Source organism: Acomys minous, assembly GCF_964271855.1.
Source record: "Acomys minous genome assembly, chromosome: 7".
NCBI classification, from domain to species: Eukaryota; Metazoa; Chordata; class Mammalia; order Rodentia; family Muridae; genus Acomys; species Acomys minous.
Window position 1 is genome coordinate 72,634,187 of NC_140488.1, and position 18,655 is coordinate 72,652,841.

Sequence of the window (18,655 nt, forward strand, 5' to 3'; positions counted from 1 at the left end):
ACTTAATAAATAAATACTTTAAAAAATTAAAAATATTAAAAAAAAAGAAATGATGTTGTGCATGGTGTTAAAATGGATATGTGAGAAGGAAGAAGGAGAAATTCTCTGGGAAATTCTTTCTTTGGGTAGTAGTCACTGTTAGTTCTCATCCAAGTTTAATCTTATATTTAAAAAGCCCCCTGCAAAAGGTAATCTATTAGTTACATTTTAGATAGTTAAGCCTGTAACTTGAATTAATGAAAACATTTCCTGGGCATAAATTTCAATTAAATAAATGGAAAGACAAGTATACTAAACTTTGAAAAGTTCTGATACAGTGGGTGGTGGTGGTACATGCCTTTAACCACAGCACTCAGGAGGCAGAAGCAGGTGGAGGACCTCTGAGTTCCAGGCCAACCAGGGCTACACAGATAAACCCTGTCTCAGAAAAACCAACCAACCCACCAACCAACCAAAACAGAAAAGTTCTGATACAATGCTGAGGGATTTAGAAACCTACACTCATGTAAAAAAGTAATTATATGACCAGGAATGAACTAGGAAAGGAGTAGCTTTTAGTCACTCACCTTAATTGAGGCTCTGTATTACAAGGAAATGAAAGTGTGGGATAATTTGTAAAGTATCTGAAATTGAAGTCATACATTCACAAGTAGATCTTTTTGTTAAAGGGTGGAGGCATAGACCAAGGAATTTATATGTTTGATGAATTTTAGTTGACCAATAAGTTGGACTGAAATAGGGGTGAATCCTAGGAACTCATAATTAAACTGTAAACTAAATTAGCTGACAGAAAATTCAGTATTTGTATACTTAAGGGAATACAGAATCTACTGAATGAATTCAATAAAATTACTAAATAAGCAAGAAACAACAAGAAAAGCAACAATAATAAGGACCAAAAATAAAATGGTGACAAGAAACAATGTGATAGATACAGCATTTTGATAAATCTATTAACATATCAATTCTAACATGTCCAATTTGTAACCAGAAACTAAGAAGTGTAGCAAAACATAGCATTAAGTCACATATTAATAGAATCTTCATATAGAGAAAAATGTCCTTGGTGGAATCTAGATATTGGATGTAGTAGACAAATATTTTAAAGAACAAATAATAATATGCTCAAACTATTGAGCTGCATTTAATTTAATGAAAGTAACACAAGCATTATCTAATTTAATATATATGATTTTGAAGTAAAGAAAGAAATTATGAAGTTGGAAATATCACTAGATGATCTTAACTATCTGATTCAGCAGAAAAAATAATCAGTGGACTCAAAGATGGATCGATTGGGACAACCAGAGCTATCAAAGAATCCTGTAGGATATCATGGAATAGACAAAAGATCCATAATGAGAATTCCAATATGAAGGAAAAATAAAAAATCCATAGAAAATAATTGAAAAAACAAAGACTGAAAAGTTCCCCAGCACTTTGCTGAGAAACATTGATCCATATTTCTAAGTTCAACTAACATCTATTTGAGAGAGCTTAAAATGATCCAAAATATTACACACACACACACACACACACACACACACACACACACACACACACACACACCCCAAACTGCAAAATTCAAAGACAAAAAGAAGAGTTATGAAGGCAGCAAGGGAGGGGGCACACCATGTAAAAGGGATTACCATATTGAGACCCTGTGTCAAAAAAACCAAATAAGACCATCAAGATCTTTCTACAAATGAAAGCAGGAACAATTGATAAGAGTTTTACAGAAATAAAGTTTATGAAAACAATGAATATCTGCATTCCAAAAAATTGGGTAACTGGGATGAAATAGGTAAATTCCTGCACACACTTAATTTGTACAGACTGAGTTATGTAGAAACGCAAACAGTGATGGGACTTATAACTCCTAAGAAGGTTGGAACAGTAATCAGATCCTCCCCCAAAGAGAAAAAGTCATCTTTATTTGATGACTTCACTGGTGAAAACAACAAGGACCTTTAAAGAATCAACAATAATCCTGCTAATGATTCTACTATTTGAAGATACTTCTTACCTCATTCTAGGATGTTCAGTATCACTATTATACTAAAAGTGAGCAAGAACAAAAATAAACTGAAGACCATTATCTCCAAATTATTGGATGCTGTGAAAATAACCATGACAAGATGTGTGTGTGTGTGTGTGTGTGTGTGTGTGTGTGTGTGTGTGTTTTTTGAGACAAGATTTCTCTGTGTAGCTTTGGCTGTCCTGGAACTCACTTTGTACACCAGGCTGGCCTTGAACTTAGAGATTTGCTTGCCTCTGCCTCCCAAATGCTGAGAGTAAAGGCATGCAATAGCATGTCCGGTTGACAGGACATTTATACGGCTATAAGCACAGTACAATAGAAGAAAAACCCCTCAAATTATCAGTATAACTTTACAAATTAATAGCAAAAGAAAAGCAAACCCAAAGATGTTGGAGGTTGGTCTGATGTATTTTGATGCTAATTACTCCTTGCTATCTCTGCCCCACCTGTATTCTGCCTAACAGCCTAACCTGTTTGACCAATAAAAGGCCATCACACTTGGACAGGGCAAATGGGATAGGCTAAGGTTCCAGGGCTTGGGGAGAGAGAGAGAGAGACTCTTGAGAGGAGAAGAGACAGGAGGAGGGGAGGAAGAAGCCTGCACCATAGGTTAGGTGGAGGAGGAGCACATGGCCAGTGTGGTTGGAGATTTGGCCCAGATGAAGAACATTAGCAAGTATTTGGAATTATGGATGGGAGGTAGCTTGACAGAAATTATTTGAACCAGATGGCATGGGATTGGGACAAGTACCCCATACCTGCCCCACTATGGGAAGTAGTTTAGGGGATTAATTTCTGCCCTGTCCCAGGTTAACTAATGCTATTTAAAAATATAACAGGTGTCTGTGTCTTGATTGATTGCTAGCGGGTTAGAAAATACTGCCGTAGTAATAATTATAGGCCCCATAATAAACATTATTAGGCTACACTGGTAAATTAACTGCAACAAATTGGCGCCCAACATCAGGGATATAAATGAAATTACAACAAAGAAATTATTGAAATACAGTAAATAAAGCTTAAGGTTGGTTCTAAGAAAATAGCAACAAAGTGTTGAAATTTTAGCTAGACTAAGAAAAAAGAGAAACTTAAATTACTAACAGTATAAAAAGAAACAGATGCAAATGTCTAATCTACAGAAATAAAAATGAGCATAACACTGTGCTATGAACAATTATACATTAAGATTTACAATCTTGATTCATTCAGTTTTAACATGGCAGTTTCCACCATGAAGGGGGTAATGGTGCTGCATTAGAGTGCTGGCCTGTTTATTGCCTTTATCAGAAAAATTCCTTGGGCCGTGGTGGTGAGTGAGCTGCAAGAACATTTTGCTCAGCTTGGCCATATAAGAAAGTGTATTGTATGCTTTCACAAAGAGACTGGCTTTCACAAAGGCATAGGTTGGGTTCAGTTTTCTTCACAGGAAGAACTTCAGAATGCATTACAAGAAAGTCATATTATTGATGGAGTAAAGATCCATCTTCAATCTTAGAAACCAATGGTTTTGCAAGGGGCTCAAACATCTGATGAAGAAAAAATATTTCTGAGATGACTAATGTACTACTCACTAAATAAACATAACTGAGACTTTAAAAAGATTTATAATCTTGATAAACTGAATGAATGACTGGGAATGCAAATATATCAAGACTGAATTATGAAGGAATAGAAAGTTGCTATAGATCTATAATTCATCAGGACATTAAGTTGGTATTAAAAAATCTTGTGATAAGTATTCAAACTGGTGAGTTGCACAAACATCCAAAATAGAAGTAACATTAGTAAGTCTCGAATTCTGTTGGAAAATTGAACATGAAGGGCTACATCTTAACTCGTTTTACCTCTTAACCATTGCCCTGGTATATACCAATGTCAGTAAATTCAGTGTAAAAGAAATTAGAAATCACAGTACAATGTGCCCTATAAACATGGACAAATCCTACAACAAATGACTAATAAACATTAAGAAGCCTATTAAAGGAGCTTATATCCATTACAAGTCAAAATGATATACGAAAGTAACAGAATATGGAGGGGGAAAGTCCACATGAAAACATATTTGATGAAATTCAATAATTAATCATGATGAAAACATACAATAAACTGGGAGTAGAAGAAGAAACTACTTGAGCACAATAAAATCACAAATGGAAAGTAAACACCACATCAATGGTGAAAAGCAAACATTTTTTCTCTCAGGTCATAGATAATGCAAGGATATTCACTTTCTACTTCCAGTTAACATAATACCAGTAGTTTCAGCTTGGATTCCGAGGTAAGAAAAAGACATAAAAGTTATTCAGATTTGAAAGGAAGAAGTGAAATGATCTAATCCTATAATGTGACTTATAAACTGTGAAGAGTAAATATTACACAACATCTCTTAGAACTAATTCAGTCAAGAAGTGAGATACAAAATCAACCATCCTTGAAAGCATACAATATTACCAAGAAATTTAAAAAGCATTCTATTTATGAGAGCATCAAATAGAATAAATTAGGTGCTAATTTCATAAAGTAGATGAAGGAAATATACAATGTAGACTTTAAATATATCTGGAATAAAATTTAACATTTAAAAAAGACATAAATAGAAAGATACAAGTTCTTTGTTTTTTTTTATTGTAATTTGATTTTAGACTTTAAAATGCTCTACAGTGTTTTTATTTTTGTCTATATCATTTTGGAATGAAGTCTGTGTAATATTTTCTGCCAGCTGCCTCAGAGGCCTTGGCACAAGTTCTGGAGTACTCACTGACACACTTGTTTGCAGCCTCAGAAAACACAAGCACATTTTCCATGTAGTGACTCAGACTCCAGTTATTTCTACTGGTCAAACGAGGCTTACGTGTCATAATCACATAACATTTGTCTTTTGTGAGGAGGCAAGATCATAGATAAAGAATATATGCTTGGCGTGTTTGGAGGGAAAAGCTTTTTTTGTAAAGTATTTAAACTTGTAGTATGAAACGCTTGAAAAAAAGGGGGCATGAGAGTATATATAAAATCTGCTTTATTGAATGTGCAGGTATATGAACACAACCTGCCATGACCATTGTTGTTGGTTGTGTGTACATGGTTTCAGGGCTGACCACTTTGTATCAGTTATTAGTTGCCTGTAGCTCTCTGTCTAGAGGTGGAACCCCATGAGATCTCTCCCCTTCTGAGTTAGCATGTCTATTGATGATGTTAGTGTTCTGGTCACATTTATACAGCCGTTTCCATAAGCCACAGTTCCTCAGCACACTTCTTGGTCCTCTAGCTCTTAGAATCTTTCTGTCCCTTTTATCTGCCCCTAGCATCTGTTGGAGCTGGCCTTCCAAGGATCCATTGATCTCAGTATGGTGTGTGGTTGTGGTTTTCTTTAATAGTTTCCATTTTCTAAGCCAACCTAGGTGGAGAGTGTTTATTACATCTTACAGGATTACAGTCAGTCATCAAGTAGGCCAGAGTATGAAGTCAAGCAGAAACCCAGAGGCTGAAGTTGTTAAGCCATTCTCTGCCTGGTTCTTATTTAGGGGAATGAGTAAAGTCCAACTCCCAGGACTGGCTTTGAGGATGGAATGCAATGGTGCACAAACATATATGCATGAAGCAAAATGGGTCACTGGGCCAAAGCCTTCCTCACTGTCATCCCACAGAGATCTCTCTCTCCTCAAAGGTCACTCCACAGAAACAGGTTGTTTCTTGTAATATGCATTCCGATGCTTCTGTCATTCTTATTTCCCTGACTTTTTGTGAGACCAAATGTCCTATGGCAGCCATCCATGCGTTTCTAACATGCTAGCTGCTGTTGCCCCTAATACTCTTACTCTATATAACTAAGCTCTTCATTCTTCAATATCAACTATGCTTTTCTTGAAAGATATTTTATATGATGCTTGTTGGTGAAATGAAACCCCAGATATGCCCAAAGTGGAGAGAGCTGTAGGGCAGGGAGGTTAAAAATGTGCACGAAAGTTTTATTGAAAATATACATTAAAAAAACCTATCACTTCCCCAAAGGGAAAGAAAACAGGATCTAAATAATGGTTGCTTTCCCATCTCATGCAATGTTGTTTACAATATACATGGAGTAACTTAAGCCCTTTTTAACTGGCCAATGCTAAAGAAAGCTAGGTATATACATACAATAATTTTTATCTTTAAAATAGAAGAAAACACTGCTAATGGTGACAGCATGAATGAACCTTCAGAGCATTGTGCTTTAGAGAAATGATAGCTTTAGAGAAATTAAAAAGAGACTGAAAGAATTTACTTTTGTGCACGTAAAACTTGGTATTGTTGAAATGTGAATTCTCTATTATCGATCTATTGACTCAATGCAACCTTATTACATTTTTAAGTTTCCCCCTCCCCCAAACTGATAAACCAAACATAAATATATATGGTGAGTTAGATATGTTAATGCAAGCTTGTAATCTCAGCACTCAGGGAGCAAAGGCAGAAGTGCTGCAAACTTAATATTGTCCTGGGGTCTATATAGTTCAATACCAGCCTGGAATATGCTATGTAGTGTAACCTGATCTCAGACATCAAGCAAGTAAATATGTATAGAATTACAAAAGTTTCATTAATAGGCAAAGCTATTTTGAAAAAAAAATTGATGAAGTACTTGTACTTTACATTTCAGTAAAAGTTAGTTCACTATGTGGTAATCAAGACAGTGATGATAGAGTAATAAGGACAGGCATGTGCAGATTGATGGACCAGAAAGTCTAGAGAAATTCCTTATAGTTATGGGTCCACTGAGTTTGAAGATTTTGGCACTGATCAAGAAAAAAGAAATGAATACAACTCAGGCTCTAAGGTCAACAATTAATAAATGGGACCTCATGAAACTGAAAAGCTTCTGTAAGGCAGGAGACACTATCAACAGAACAAAGTGACAATCTATAGATTGGGAAAAGATCTTCACCAACCCTACATCTGACAGAGGGCTAATATCCAAAATATATAAAGAGATCAAGAAATTAAAATCACCAAACTAAATAACCCAATTAAGAAATGGGGTATAGAATTAAACAGAAGATTCTCAACAGAGGAATAGCAAATGGCTGAGAAACACTTAAATGTTCAATGTCCTTAGTCATCAGAGAAATGCAAATCAAAATGACTCTGAGATTCCATCTTAAATCCATCAAAAAGGCTAAGATCAAAACTTCAAGTGGCAGCACATGCTGGCAAGCATGTGGAGAAAGGGGAACACTCCTTCACTGCTGGTGGGAGTGCAAACTTGTACAATCACTTTGGAAATCAATCTGGCTCTTTCTCAGAAAATTGGGAATAGTGCTACCTCAAGACCCAGCTATTCCACTCCTTGGCATAAACACAGAAGATGCTCTATCATACAACAAGGACAGTTGCTCAACTATGTTCATAGCAGCTTTATTTGTAAGGACCAGAATCTGGAAACAACCTAGATGTCCCTCAACTGAAAAATGGATCAAGAAGCTGGTACATTTACACTATGGAATACTACTCAGCTATTAAAAATAAAGAAATTGTGAAATTTACAGGCAAATGGATGGATCAAGAAATGATCATCCCGAGTGTGTTAATCCAGACCCAGAAAGACATACATGGTATATACTCACTTATAATTGGATACTAGCCCAACGTGGATGTCCTCTGAGAGTCTTCACTCAGTGGGGGAATGGGACATATGCTGGGACTTGCTATTGGGAATGGGGAAATAGAAGGACTCAAAGGATCCTGAAAACCTACAAGAAGACCATTAAGGCTGGTGGATCTGGACGCAGGGGGGCCTACACAAACTGATGCACCAATCAAGGACAATGCATGCAGTAAACCTAGACTCCCTGTTCAGATCTAGCCAATGGACAGCTCATTCTCTATAGTCGTGTGGAGAGCCATCACTGACTCTGACATGAACTCTGGTGCCCCCTGGATTTGACCACTTCCCTTGGTGGGGAGACCTGGTGACACTCTGAGGAAAGGGAAGCAGGCTATCTGGATGAGACCTGATAGGCTGTGGTCATATGGTGGGTGTTACAGGCCTAGGGGAGGGGAATAGGGTGAAAGAGGGAGGGAGGGGGAACAGGAAGATACAAGTGAGGGGATAACAATCAAGGAGTAATCTGAATAAATTATTCCAATAAAAAAGAAATGAATACAAGCTTTTTGTAACACAATAAGCTTCATGAGGTGTTGCTTGGACCGGGTTTAATGAGGGGCAAGTCCTTGACCACAGGAGACTTTCTTACAAGCTATACCACAGGACTCCAATTCAGGATGTGAAACAGATAAGAAAAAATTCTGAGAGAGGTCGATCGGAGATGGCTTCTGTGTAAGTGATGACTCTCTAGGTCAGAGAGTTCTAAAAGGCAGAAGATTTAGGTTCTTTTATGGTTACAGCTTTGTTTAGTTTATGGGTAGCAGATGCTCAGTGTTGTTTTGGGAGTGACTAATGGGCTTTAGATATGCCAATACACTTGTTTTTGCTATATTAAACCATTAGGTTATATAAGAATGTGAGTTTGACACTGTCAGGCTTTGAACTAATAGTCTGAGCTTGCTTTGAAGAACTAAGCAACATAGTGGCTGATATGTAGGGTCTATGTTTGATTCATTCATGTAACAGCAATCAACTAATTTTATGATAAAGGTGTCAAGGTAATTCATTGAGGAGAGAAGAAAACTTTAGAGTGTGGGACAAATGGATGCTCACCAGCAGAAAGCCAAGCCAGGGCTCATAACACAGCACACAAAAATTAACTCCAAGAGAGATCCATAGATCTACATTGAAGAGCTAAAAGTATAAAATGTTTAAGAACAACACAGGGGCAAGTCTTTGATACTTTAGATTACATGGAGATTTCTTACTTTATGACATTAAACACAATCCACTAAAAAAAATAATAAAATTGGGCCAGAGAGATGGTGTAGTAAGTAAAGTCTTTGCTGCTCAAATGGGAGGACATATTCAGATCTCCAACCATCCACACAAAAGTTACTTGCTGCAATGCGCCTGAAATTCAAGTTCTGGTGGGCAAGAGACAGCAAAATCCTTGGATCTTCCCCAGGCCAGGAGCCCCAGTGCTCCACCATCCCACACACTGAGTTTGGCCTGTAGAGGCCGGCTGCAATGCGCAGGTAAAATCAGTAAACATTGAACCCCTACTCTGATCTAGCCAATGGACAGGACATTCTGCACAGTTGTGTGGAGAGCAGGGACTGACTGTGACATGAACTCTGGTGCCCCCTATTTGACCACTTCCCCTTGGTGGGGAGGCCTGGTGGCACTCAGAGGAAAGGGAAGCAGGCTACCAGGATGAGACCTGATAGGCTGTGATCATCCCTCGGTCATAGACCTAAGGGAGGGGAGAGGAATAGGGTGAAAGCGGGAAGGAGGGAGGAACAGGAGGATACAAGTGATGGCATAACAACTGAGATGTAATCTGAATAAATTAATGAAATAAAATTTTAAAAAAAGAAAAAAAATCCTTGGATCTTGCTGGTCAACCAGTCTACCTGAATCAGTGAGCTCTAGGTTCAGTGAGAGATCTTTTCTTAAAAACTAAGTAGGGAGTAATTGAAGAAGACACTTGATGTCTATCTCTGATCTCCATATATATATATGCAACTACGTGTACTTGAACATATACACAAAAATGGTACAAGGAATCTTACCAAAATTCAAAAGTATTTCAAAAACACTATATTATCAGGCATTAAAAGATATGCAACACACTGATAGAAATCATCAACATTTTTTTCTTCCATCACTGGACATTTGGGCTATTTCTGACTTTTAAAAAGGTTTTAAATGTATGTTTTCCTTGCATGCGTGTCTGGTGCATGTAGAAGTCAGAAGAGAAAGTCTGATCACCTGGAATTGTAGTTACAGGCAGCTGTGAGCCACCAAACCTGGTTCCTCTGGAAGAACAGCAAGTGCTCTTACCTGCTGAGTCATCTCTCCAGCCTTATTTCCATTTTTTTTGCTACTGTGAATATGCTCCTGTGGCCATGGGTGTGTAAACATCTGAGACTGCTTTCAACTTTATATATATATATATATATATATATATATATATATATATATATATATATATATATATATATATATATATATATATCCAGAAGTGGAATTGCCAGATCACATGATAGTCATATTTCATGTTTGGAGGTATTGCCAGACTGATTTCCACTGTCCTCACTTTCCCGACCACTTCCTATTTTCTGTTTTTAAGCTATCCTAATGGGTATGAAATTGTATCTAGTTATGAGTTGGGCTTATATTTCCATAATTAATGATACTGATCATCTTTCAAAACAGTTTTTGAAAATTTTATTTATTACTGGATGAGTGTCATCAGGGTGAGTTTTAAGGAACATGTACAGAGGCCAGAGGGCAACTGTATAGAGTCGGTTCTCTCTTGAAAATTTGCAGTTTTAGAAATCAAACTCAGCTTGCCAGGCTTGTGCAGCAAGCAGCCTCACTCACTGAGACATTGTACTGGCTCCATATAGGGGAAATTTGGATTTACTGTGTAATATCCTGTTATATGAATATGCTGTAATATATGTAACCATCTCTTTAGTGCTGAGATTTGTAATAGTTCCAATAAGCTTCAAAATGTCAAGCAAATTCTATGATTTTAAAAATAACATAGTATTTTACATTTTGCTTTTCTTTGTAAAACTGCTAATGGTTTTTGTTTTGTTTTTAAAGGCAAAGTGTCATGCAGCCCAAGCTGACCTAGAATTGCTATATGTGGAGGCTGGTTCCGAACATCTGATTTTCCTTCCCAGTACTGTGATTACAGGTTGTAGCAACATCACAAAGGCAGAAGTGGAAAGTCTGTTCAGGACTGGGCCTATTGTCCTATAACCTCATTAGTTACATAGCTGGCTTCTCTACACAGGCTTTTAGACACACACACACACACACACACACACACACACACACACACACACACACACGACCAACATTTCACCTTTACTCATCTGTCATGAGGAAATATTACGAGAATTTTCCAATCAGTCTGTATTTTTCTCAGTCTGTATGGGTTTAAACTAGAAAACTGGAAAATTTAAAAATCACACAGGCTGTAAAAAAAAAAAACCCACAGAAAATCAGAATGCAGGATATTTAAACCGTGGTCAGTTACATCATTCAAAGGCCACCTATGCTTATTTGCAGTACTTTTAAACTCCAAAGAATCACTTTGTGGGCTCCTCCACCACCCTCCTCTCTTCCCCAGAACCTCAGGTTATAATTAAAGGGATAGACTGAAGATGGCATCTTGCCCAATTTTTTATTCCCTGTCACTATTTCCAAATAGCTCCTTTGAAATTATGAAAGTATAGTATCAGTTGCAAACTGAATGGATGATACTGCATTTCTACAAAATTCTACAGAGTATAGGGTGGAAGATGAGCCATAAGTGAACAAATCAGCCATATTAGAGAATCTGGGAAGGTAAGTGGAAGTCGAAAACTTGATTCATCTATTTATTAATTTACTGGCTCAGGATTTGTCAATCACTACAGCCTGGCAAATGAGATTAGAGAAGAGTTCTGGGAGGGAAGGGGTGACGCAGCAAACTGCATGCTCTTAAAAGAAAAAAGCCAAGAGACAACTGCGTAATCATACTGCGGCACCAGTTTTTTTTTTTTTTAACTCCCCACCCCCACCCCACCCCCGCAGGAGCAGGAGCAGCTGCTTGCGCAGGTCTGCCCACTGCGGCTCTCTGCAGTCTCCAGCCTGCTTCTTCAGGGTCCATCGCAGCAGCCATCGCAGCAGCCGTCGGCAGCTCGGCGTCTCCGCCCAGACCGCTCGGCTTTAATACTGTGATTCCAGTTTCAGCATCGCTTTTTATCATCACTGCTTGCTGCCTGCCTGTCAACACTCCAGCAGTCCGGCCGCAGCTGCCTCTTGGTCCATCTCCACCGGGCCACCGTGCGCCTGCTGTATTGGTGAGTCTTCCTGCGGAGGTCAGGTCTCCTGATCTGCGGGCGTAGCCACCGTAAGTGCAGGCGATCTTTTGAAAACAATGGCTGAGTCAGCCGAACAAACGGAACTGTCTGAATTCAACCAAGAAGAGCTTGGTAGCCAGGTAATGGCGGAAGGGCCCGGGGAAAGTCAGGACCACAGTGAAGGTGCCTCCACTGAGCCTGGAGATGGCGGGGAACGCGGTGAAGAAGCCGCGGCTGGTGGAGTCGGGGAAGAGGGAAAGGGTGCTGAAGCTGCTGCAGGGTCTGGGGAAGATGGTGGGAAAAGCGGAGCTACTGATGAGGACTCAGACTCAGACCGTCCAAAAGGACTGATCGGTTATCTTTTAGATACTGACTTCGTTGAAAGTCTCCCGGTGAAAGTTAAGTACCGGGTGTTAGCTCTTAAAAAGCTTCAAACAAGGGCTGCCCATTTGGAATCCAAATTCCTGAGGGAATTTCATGACATTGAAAGGAAGTTTGCTGAAATGTATCAGCCCTTGCTGGAAAAAAGACGTCAGATCATCAATGCAGTCTATGAACCCACAGAAGAGGAATGTGAGTATAAGTCAGACTGTGAGGACTATTTTGAGGAGGAGATGGATGAGGAGGAAGAGACAAATGGTAACGAAGAGGGCATGGTGCATGAATATGTGGATGAAGATGATGGTTATGAGGACTGTTATTATGATTATGATGACGAGGATGAAGAGGAGGAGGAGGAGGAAGAGGAGAGCGCCGGAGCCACGGGAGGAGAAGAGACTAACGAAGAGGATCCTAAGGGAATTCCGGATTTTTGGCTGACTGTTTTAAAAAACGTTGAAGCACTCACTCCTTTGATTAAGAAGTACGATGAGCCTATTCTGAAGCTGCTGACCGATATCAAAGTGAAGCTCTCGGATCCTGGCGAGCCTCTCAGCTTCACACTCGAATTTCACTTCAAGCCCAATGAATATTTTAAAAACGTTCTGTTGACAAAGACTTACGTGCTGAAATCAAAGCTTGCATACTATGATCCCCACCCCTACAGGGGAACTGCCATTGAGTATGCCACTGGCTGCGACATAGATTGGAACGAAGGGAAGAATGTCACTATGAGAACCATCAAGAAAAAACAGAGACATCGCGTCTGGGGAACAGTCCGAACTGTGACTGAAGATTTTCCCAAGGACTCTTTCTTCAATTTCTTCTCTCCTCATGGGATCAACTTAAACGGAGGGGATGAAAATGATGATTTTTTACTTGGTCATAATTTGCGTACTTACATAATTCCAAGATCAGTGTTATTTTTCTCAGGAGATGCACTTGAATCTCAGCAGGAGGGTGTAGTTAGGGAAGTCAATGATGAAATTTATGACAAAATTATTTATGATGATTGGATGGCTGCAATTGAGGAGGTTAAAGCCTGTTGTAAAAATCTCGAGGCATTAGTAGAAGATATTGATCGCTAAAACAGAGTAGATGCTTCTGAAATTAGCTGACCTACATGCAGCTACTGAAAACACAAGCAGTTAATTATAGTCTTGTGGTCTGTAATTTTTTCCTCTCATGCCTGTTTAAAACTCAAGCACTAATTAATCTGACCTTGCATTGTAGTGATATGATGCTTTCAAGACACGTAGACTGATAAATGATTAAAGTTATTAATATAGTGTGTAGTATAATTCTTCTGAAGTCTTTGTGCCATGTAACTATTAATCTGTGGCTGTGAATATTATTAGATGTGCTAAATGAGATTATTTGTTTGTTTACAAAGAAAATATTAGTAACCCACCTAAGAGTGTTTTGCTATTTTTCCCTTATTTTCTTAGTGCTTTAGCCAATGGGCTTAACTTTATTGTACTGTGCCTGCTTCATTTTGCAGTAAATATACAGTAGAATTTAAAATTTTAATGCCTAAGAGGCCTGCATATTGTTGAGAATTTCCAGCAAAAATCGTATTTATTATTGAAAACAGCTTGTGCAAGACTCCTGATTGTATGTGACTGTGAGAAATAATAAAACTCAGTTATATTTGAAATTAGTATTTATCATTGAAATGTGAGTTACAGTATTTTCAAAAGTTGCAAATATTGTTCTGTGTAATTGTGTAAACTGTGATTGTTGTGTATATTTTTCTGTTATAGTATATTGGATCATTCATTGAAATGGACACTTCACCATTTCTGAACATGTATTTCATATTCTGTTCATTCACTGAAAAAATAAAATGAATAAAAATTTCATGGTGTTTTATATTTTAAAAACTAAACTTTTTAACTATAGCGGCAGTATATTCATTCAAGGAAAATATTAAAAATACACATTAAATAAAATCAAAAGCCATACACTTACTTTGCCAAAGATAAAGACTGTTGATTTTTAAATTTATTTTCTACAGTTATTTTTGTATGCGTTTATATATGTATGCAAATTTATCAACACTATCTAACAGGCATATGCTAAAATAATTTATAACTCATCTAATTTTAATCTCCAGATGGGTTGCAGAGAAACAAACCCCATACTTTTAATCAATCTGGTCAATTCATTGCTACCTAATAATGTAAGTACTCTTTACAAAAAACAGGTTCTTATGTGCTAGTCTATATTTTACATTTCTTCTCAATCCTTCTACAATGTCATTTGTATATATCACCTTATGACACTGGACAGAAGCACTGATGGGGGACAGTGAGATCCAGCTGGTCAGATGTTTGGCTTCTTCTTTTATAACTCCATGAAAAAAATTGCATCTATCCTCCTGGGATAATGGACCCTCTTGATCACTTTTGTGTAACATAGAAGCTGTGTGTGGCAATGAAATGTTAACTCGGTTTTGTTATTGCTGCCTATCCTCGCTTCCATCCCAAATATTTAGGATGTGATCCCATTGAACTATAACCGAAGTGGAACAAAAGGTCTGCTGTGACGTAGTCTTCTACTATTCACTACTGAACGTGTCTCCTTCTTTAAACTGTGGCCCAGAGAGGTAAGTTTCTAGCACTGCCTATTTTTCAACTAAGGAAGAAAATAAAGCTGCCTTTTCTAGTCCATTTCAGGCAGGGCTTTCAAAGTCAAGTTCTTCTCCCAGATATGATAATAGATGTTCTGGTGCTTTTCTTTGGAATTGCAATAAGTGGAAGCAGGGAAACAGACAGCCTACTACTGTAAGAACACAGGAGATTCTGCCAATGTGCATCTTGTAAGTGCAGACAGCTGCACACTTGACACAATGATTAATATTGGCCTTTGAAACTCACAGTTACACCTAAACTTATCCCACTAACATTGGTTCTTTTTTTTTTCTTGTGCCAATGTTAGTATCCACTTAAATTAAAAAAAAAAAAGAGGAACATAAACATTTTAAAAGTTGAGGGTGGTGGTGCACACCTGTAACCCCAGCACTTGGCGGGTGGATATTCACAGGAGGATGAGGAGTTCAAGGTCAGCTTCAGCTATATAAGGTGTTTGGTATCAACTTGGGCTATGTGAGACATTGTTGTAAAAACAAACAAACGCATGAGTATCAGGAATGTGGGTGACTCTCCTACTGTTTTACAGAGAATGCCTAGCACCTTGCAGCTTTCCGTGGCCTTTTCTGCTGTCTCAGTGAATTAATGTGTTTCTTCTGGATTTACCCTGATGTCAGTGCCCTCTATCAAAGGCATGCAAGGAATGCACGGTTTACCAAGACCTTTTCAGTCCTCACTGCAGAGAAAGATAATACATATTACAGAGGACCATAGAACAGATTTGTAAGTGTTAGAACACAATGCAGAATTTGGTCTTTGTGTGCTTTGGTGAAATATTTAAAGAAGAGAGGGGATCAGGTGTGGGGAAGTGGGGCAGGGGTGTGGGTGGGGAGGACCGGGAGAGAGAACAGAAATCAGAGAGTGGGGGCATCTCTGGGACAGAGGAGGCTCCTGGGAGTCTATGGGAGTGACCTTAGCTGAGACTCCTAGCAGTAGGGGTGTTAAAGAGCCTGAAGCCACCACCTCCTGTAGCCAGGTGGGACTTCCAGTGGAGGGAGGGGGGACACCAACCCATCTATAAAACCTTCGACCTAAAATTTGTCTTGCATACAAGAAGTGCAGCGATAAAGATGGAGCAGAGACTGAGGAATGTCCAACCAATGACTGGCCAAACTTGAGACCCATCCCATGGGAGAGAGCCAAGCCCTGTCACTATTAATGATACTCTGCTATATGCTTGCAGACAGGAGCCTGGCAAAACTGTCCTCTGAGAGGCTCCACCCAGCAGCTGATGAAAACAGGTACAGAGACCCACAACCAAACAATAGGCAAAACTTGGGGAGTCCTATGGGAAATTGGGAGGAAGGATTACGGGAGCCAAAGGGGTCAATGACACCACAGAGTCAACTAATCTGGCCCTAGAGAGGTACACAGAGACTGAACAACCAACCAAAGGACATGCATAGGCTGGATGTAAACCCTCTATACAAAAGTAGCAGATGTGAAGCTTGGTCATCATGTGGGCCCCCCTAACAATGGGAGTGGGGCTGTCTCTGACTGTTGCCCACCACTAGATCCCTTTCCCCTAGCTGGGCTGCCTTGTCTGGCCTCAGAGGGAGAGGATGCACTTAGTCCTGCTGTGATATGTGGTGTAAAGGTTGGTATCCCTTGGGGGCCTCCTATTCTCTGAGAAAAAGGAGAGTGGGGGCATGGAGGGAGGGGCGCATGAGGGTGGGACTGGAAGGAGAGGAGGAAGGAGGTTGGGATCAGGCTGTAAAGTGATTAACTAAAGAAACAAATGAAAAAAAATTAATATTTAAAGAAAACCAGTAGGGGGTTGCTCTAGATTGGATGCTGCCAAAAATTGAAACTATTTATAAGTAATAGCTCAATAAATCTTAGCCATGCTGCATCTGGGAAGACTAGAAAAATGATCAAGCAACGTTCAGTAAAGCAGTTGAAGCCTGGCTGGCAAGATTGCTGATCAGGGAAAGGCACTTGACACTGAGCCCAATAACATGAGTTGGATCCTCAGAACCCACGGGGTCAGGGAGATAATGCACTCTTGCAAGCTGTGTTCTGACCACCACAGGTGCATGTGTGTGCATGCATCAAGTGGCTTACAATGGCCTGCAGCTCTGCTTCCAGGGAAATTTATCATTGTTTGTTGAGCTCCGTTGACACTGTACAAACAATATACAGACATACATGCATTAAAACACCCACACACGTAAAATAAAAATAAATACATCTTTAAAACATTAAAAAAGCTAAAAAATGTATTTTCGCCTTAATTTTCTTTATTTTTGCATTTTAAAAGTTGCATGAGATTATTCATATGATACTGTACTCCAGAGGTTGTTTGAGGAAGGACTTCTGAGAACTTTGTCTTCCTAAGGAATAGTATGAAAAACATAAATACAATAAAATTCCATTTTAATACATGTTAATAAGTAAATTAAGGTACTTCATATTATATATCAGAGGTCAGGCAATCTGAATTCCAATCTCATCTCTGTAATTTACCAGTTAGATAGCCAAGGTGTATAAATACCATATGTATCTATTTTTGTTATTAAAAACTACACATTATTAAATTATTATTAATAAATAATAATCCCCATAGTTACTTTCCAATGTAAATAAAGTAAAAGTACACATTTTAAATTTCAATAATAGTCTCCAAGTTATCTGCAGTTAGTATAAGATGGACTAGGTGGCAAGTTGAGCAGCAGTACTTAAATTCTTCCCAAGACCAGTGAATAATTTTCTGTTGTTAAGACAATACACAGCAATCCAAAGCAATTTGTGAAAGAAAGAGTTTACTTTGGCTTATGGTTTCAAACACACAAGAGTCCATCATGGCAGGGTAGCATGGAAGCAAGAGGCAGTCGTGACAGAGACAGGAAGCTGATGGATCACATACTCACCTGCAAGCAGGAAGCAGAGGGAGGTAGCTACAAGTGAAGCTTTGCTATAAACTTTGAAAGCCCAGTCCAATAATTTACTTCCTTCAATAAGGCTATACCTCCTATCTATAACGGTTTAAACCACTGTCACCAACTTGCACCCAAATTTTTAAATACCTGAGTCTATGGAGGCCTTTTCTCATTCAAACCACCACATTTGGCTCATAAAAAAGGTCAAGTCAGTTACTATTGAGGTATTTCCATATTGCCAAGTGTATTCACAGATTTTGGGTTGTTGTTTATTAAGCCCAGTATTCACTTAAGGCCGTTTGTTCAATGGCTGTCATGGTTTGAATAAGAAAGGCCCCCACAGGCTCATATATTTGAATGCTTAGTCATCAGGAAGTAGTGTGGTTCTGCATTCTGCTTCCTCTCTTGGAGTGTCCGGGCACCTCTGCACACCAAGACAGAAAGGATGAAGCAGAGTCCGGAACCTGTAGGGTCTGAAGGATCCTGGTCCAGCTGTGAGTGCTGGCCAGCAGGGGGAGGGGAGAGAAAAACCTTCCTGGTTTTTAGTGCTACAGTTCTTTCTGGCAATTATAGCCCTTTGCCAAGAGAGCCTAGAAGAAAAAGGAGTGGGGCAGTCAAGCGGCAGTTTGGAGATGGGCACCAGGCTGGGCTCCCTTGGTAGCTTAGGCCTCCTGCAAGGTCAGGTAAATATCCCGAGAAAGCCCTCTCGGAAACATCTCTAAAAGTGTTACAGCCCAATAACCAGCAATTCTTAGACTATC

General features: G+C 39.0%; 1 protein-coding gene across 1 annotated transcript; it reads left to right on the forward strand.

The window, feature by feature from the left end:
- Positions 1-11,712: 11,712 nt before the first annotated feature.
- NAP1L2 (nucleosome assembly protein 1 like 2) lies at positions 11,713-14,224 on the forward strand. Its single transcript, XM_084788477.1, has one exon. The coding sequence runs from the start codon at positions 12,064-12,066 to the stop codon at positions 13,450-13,452; it is 1,389 nt and encodes a 462-aa protein (XP_084644603.1). The 5' UTR covers positions 11,713-12,063; the 3' UTR covers positions 13,453-14,224.
- Positions 14,225-18,655: the final 4,431 nt, after the last annotated feature.

Excerpts from the sequence above, each read along its gene's own strand:
- NAP1L2 (XM_084788477.1), top strand. The coding sequence starts at position 12,064 with ATGGCTGAGTCAGCCGAACAAACGGAACTGTCTGAATTCAACCAAGAA.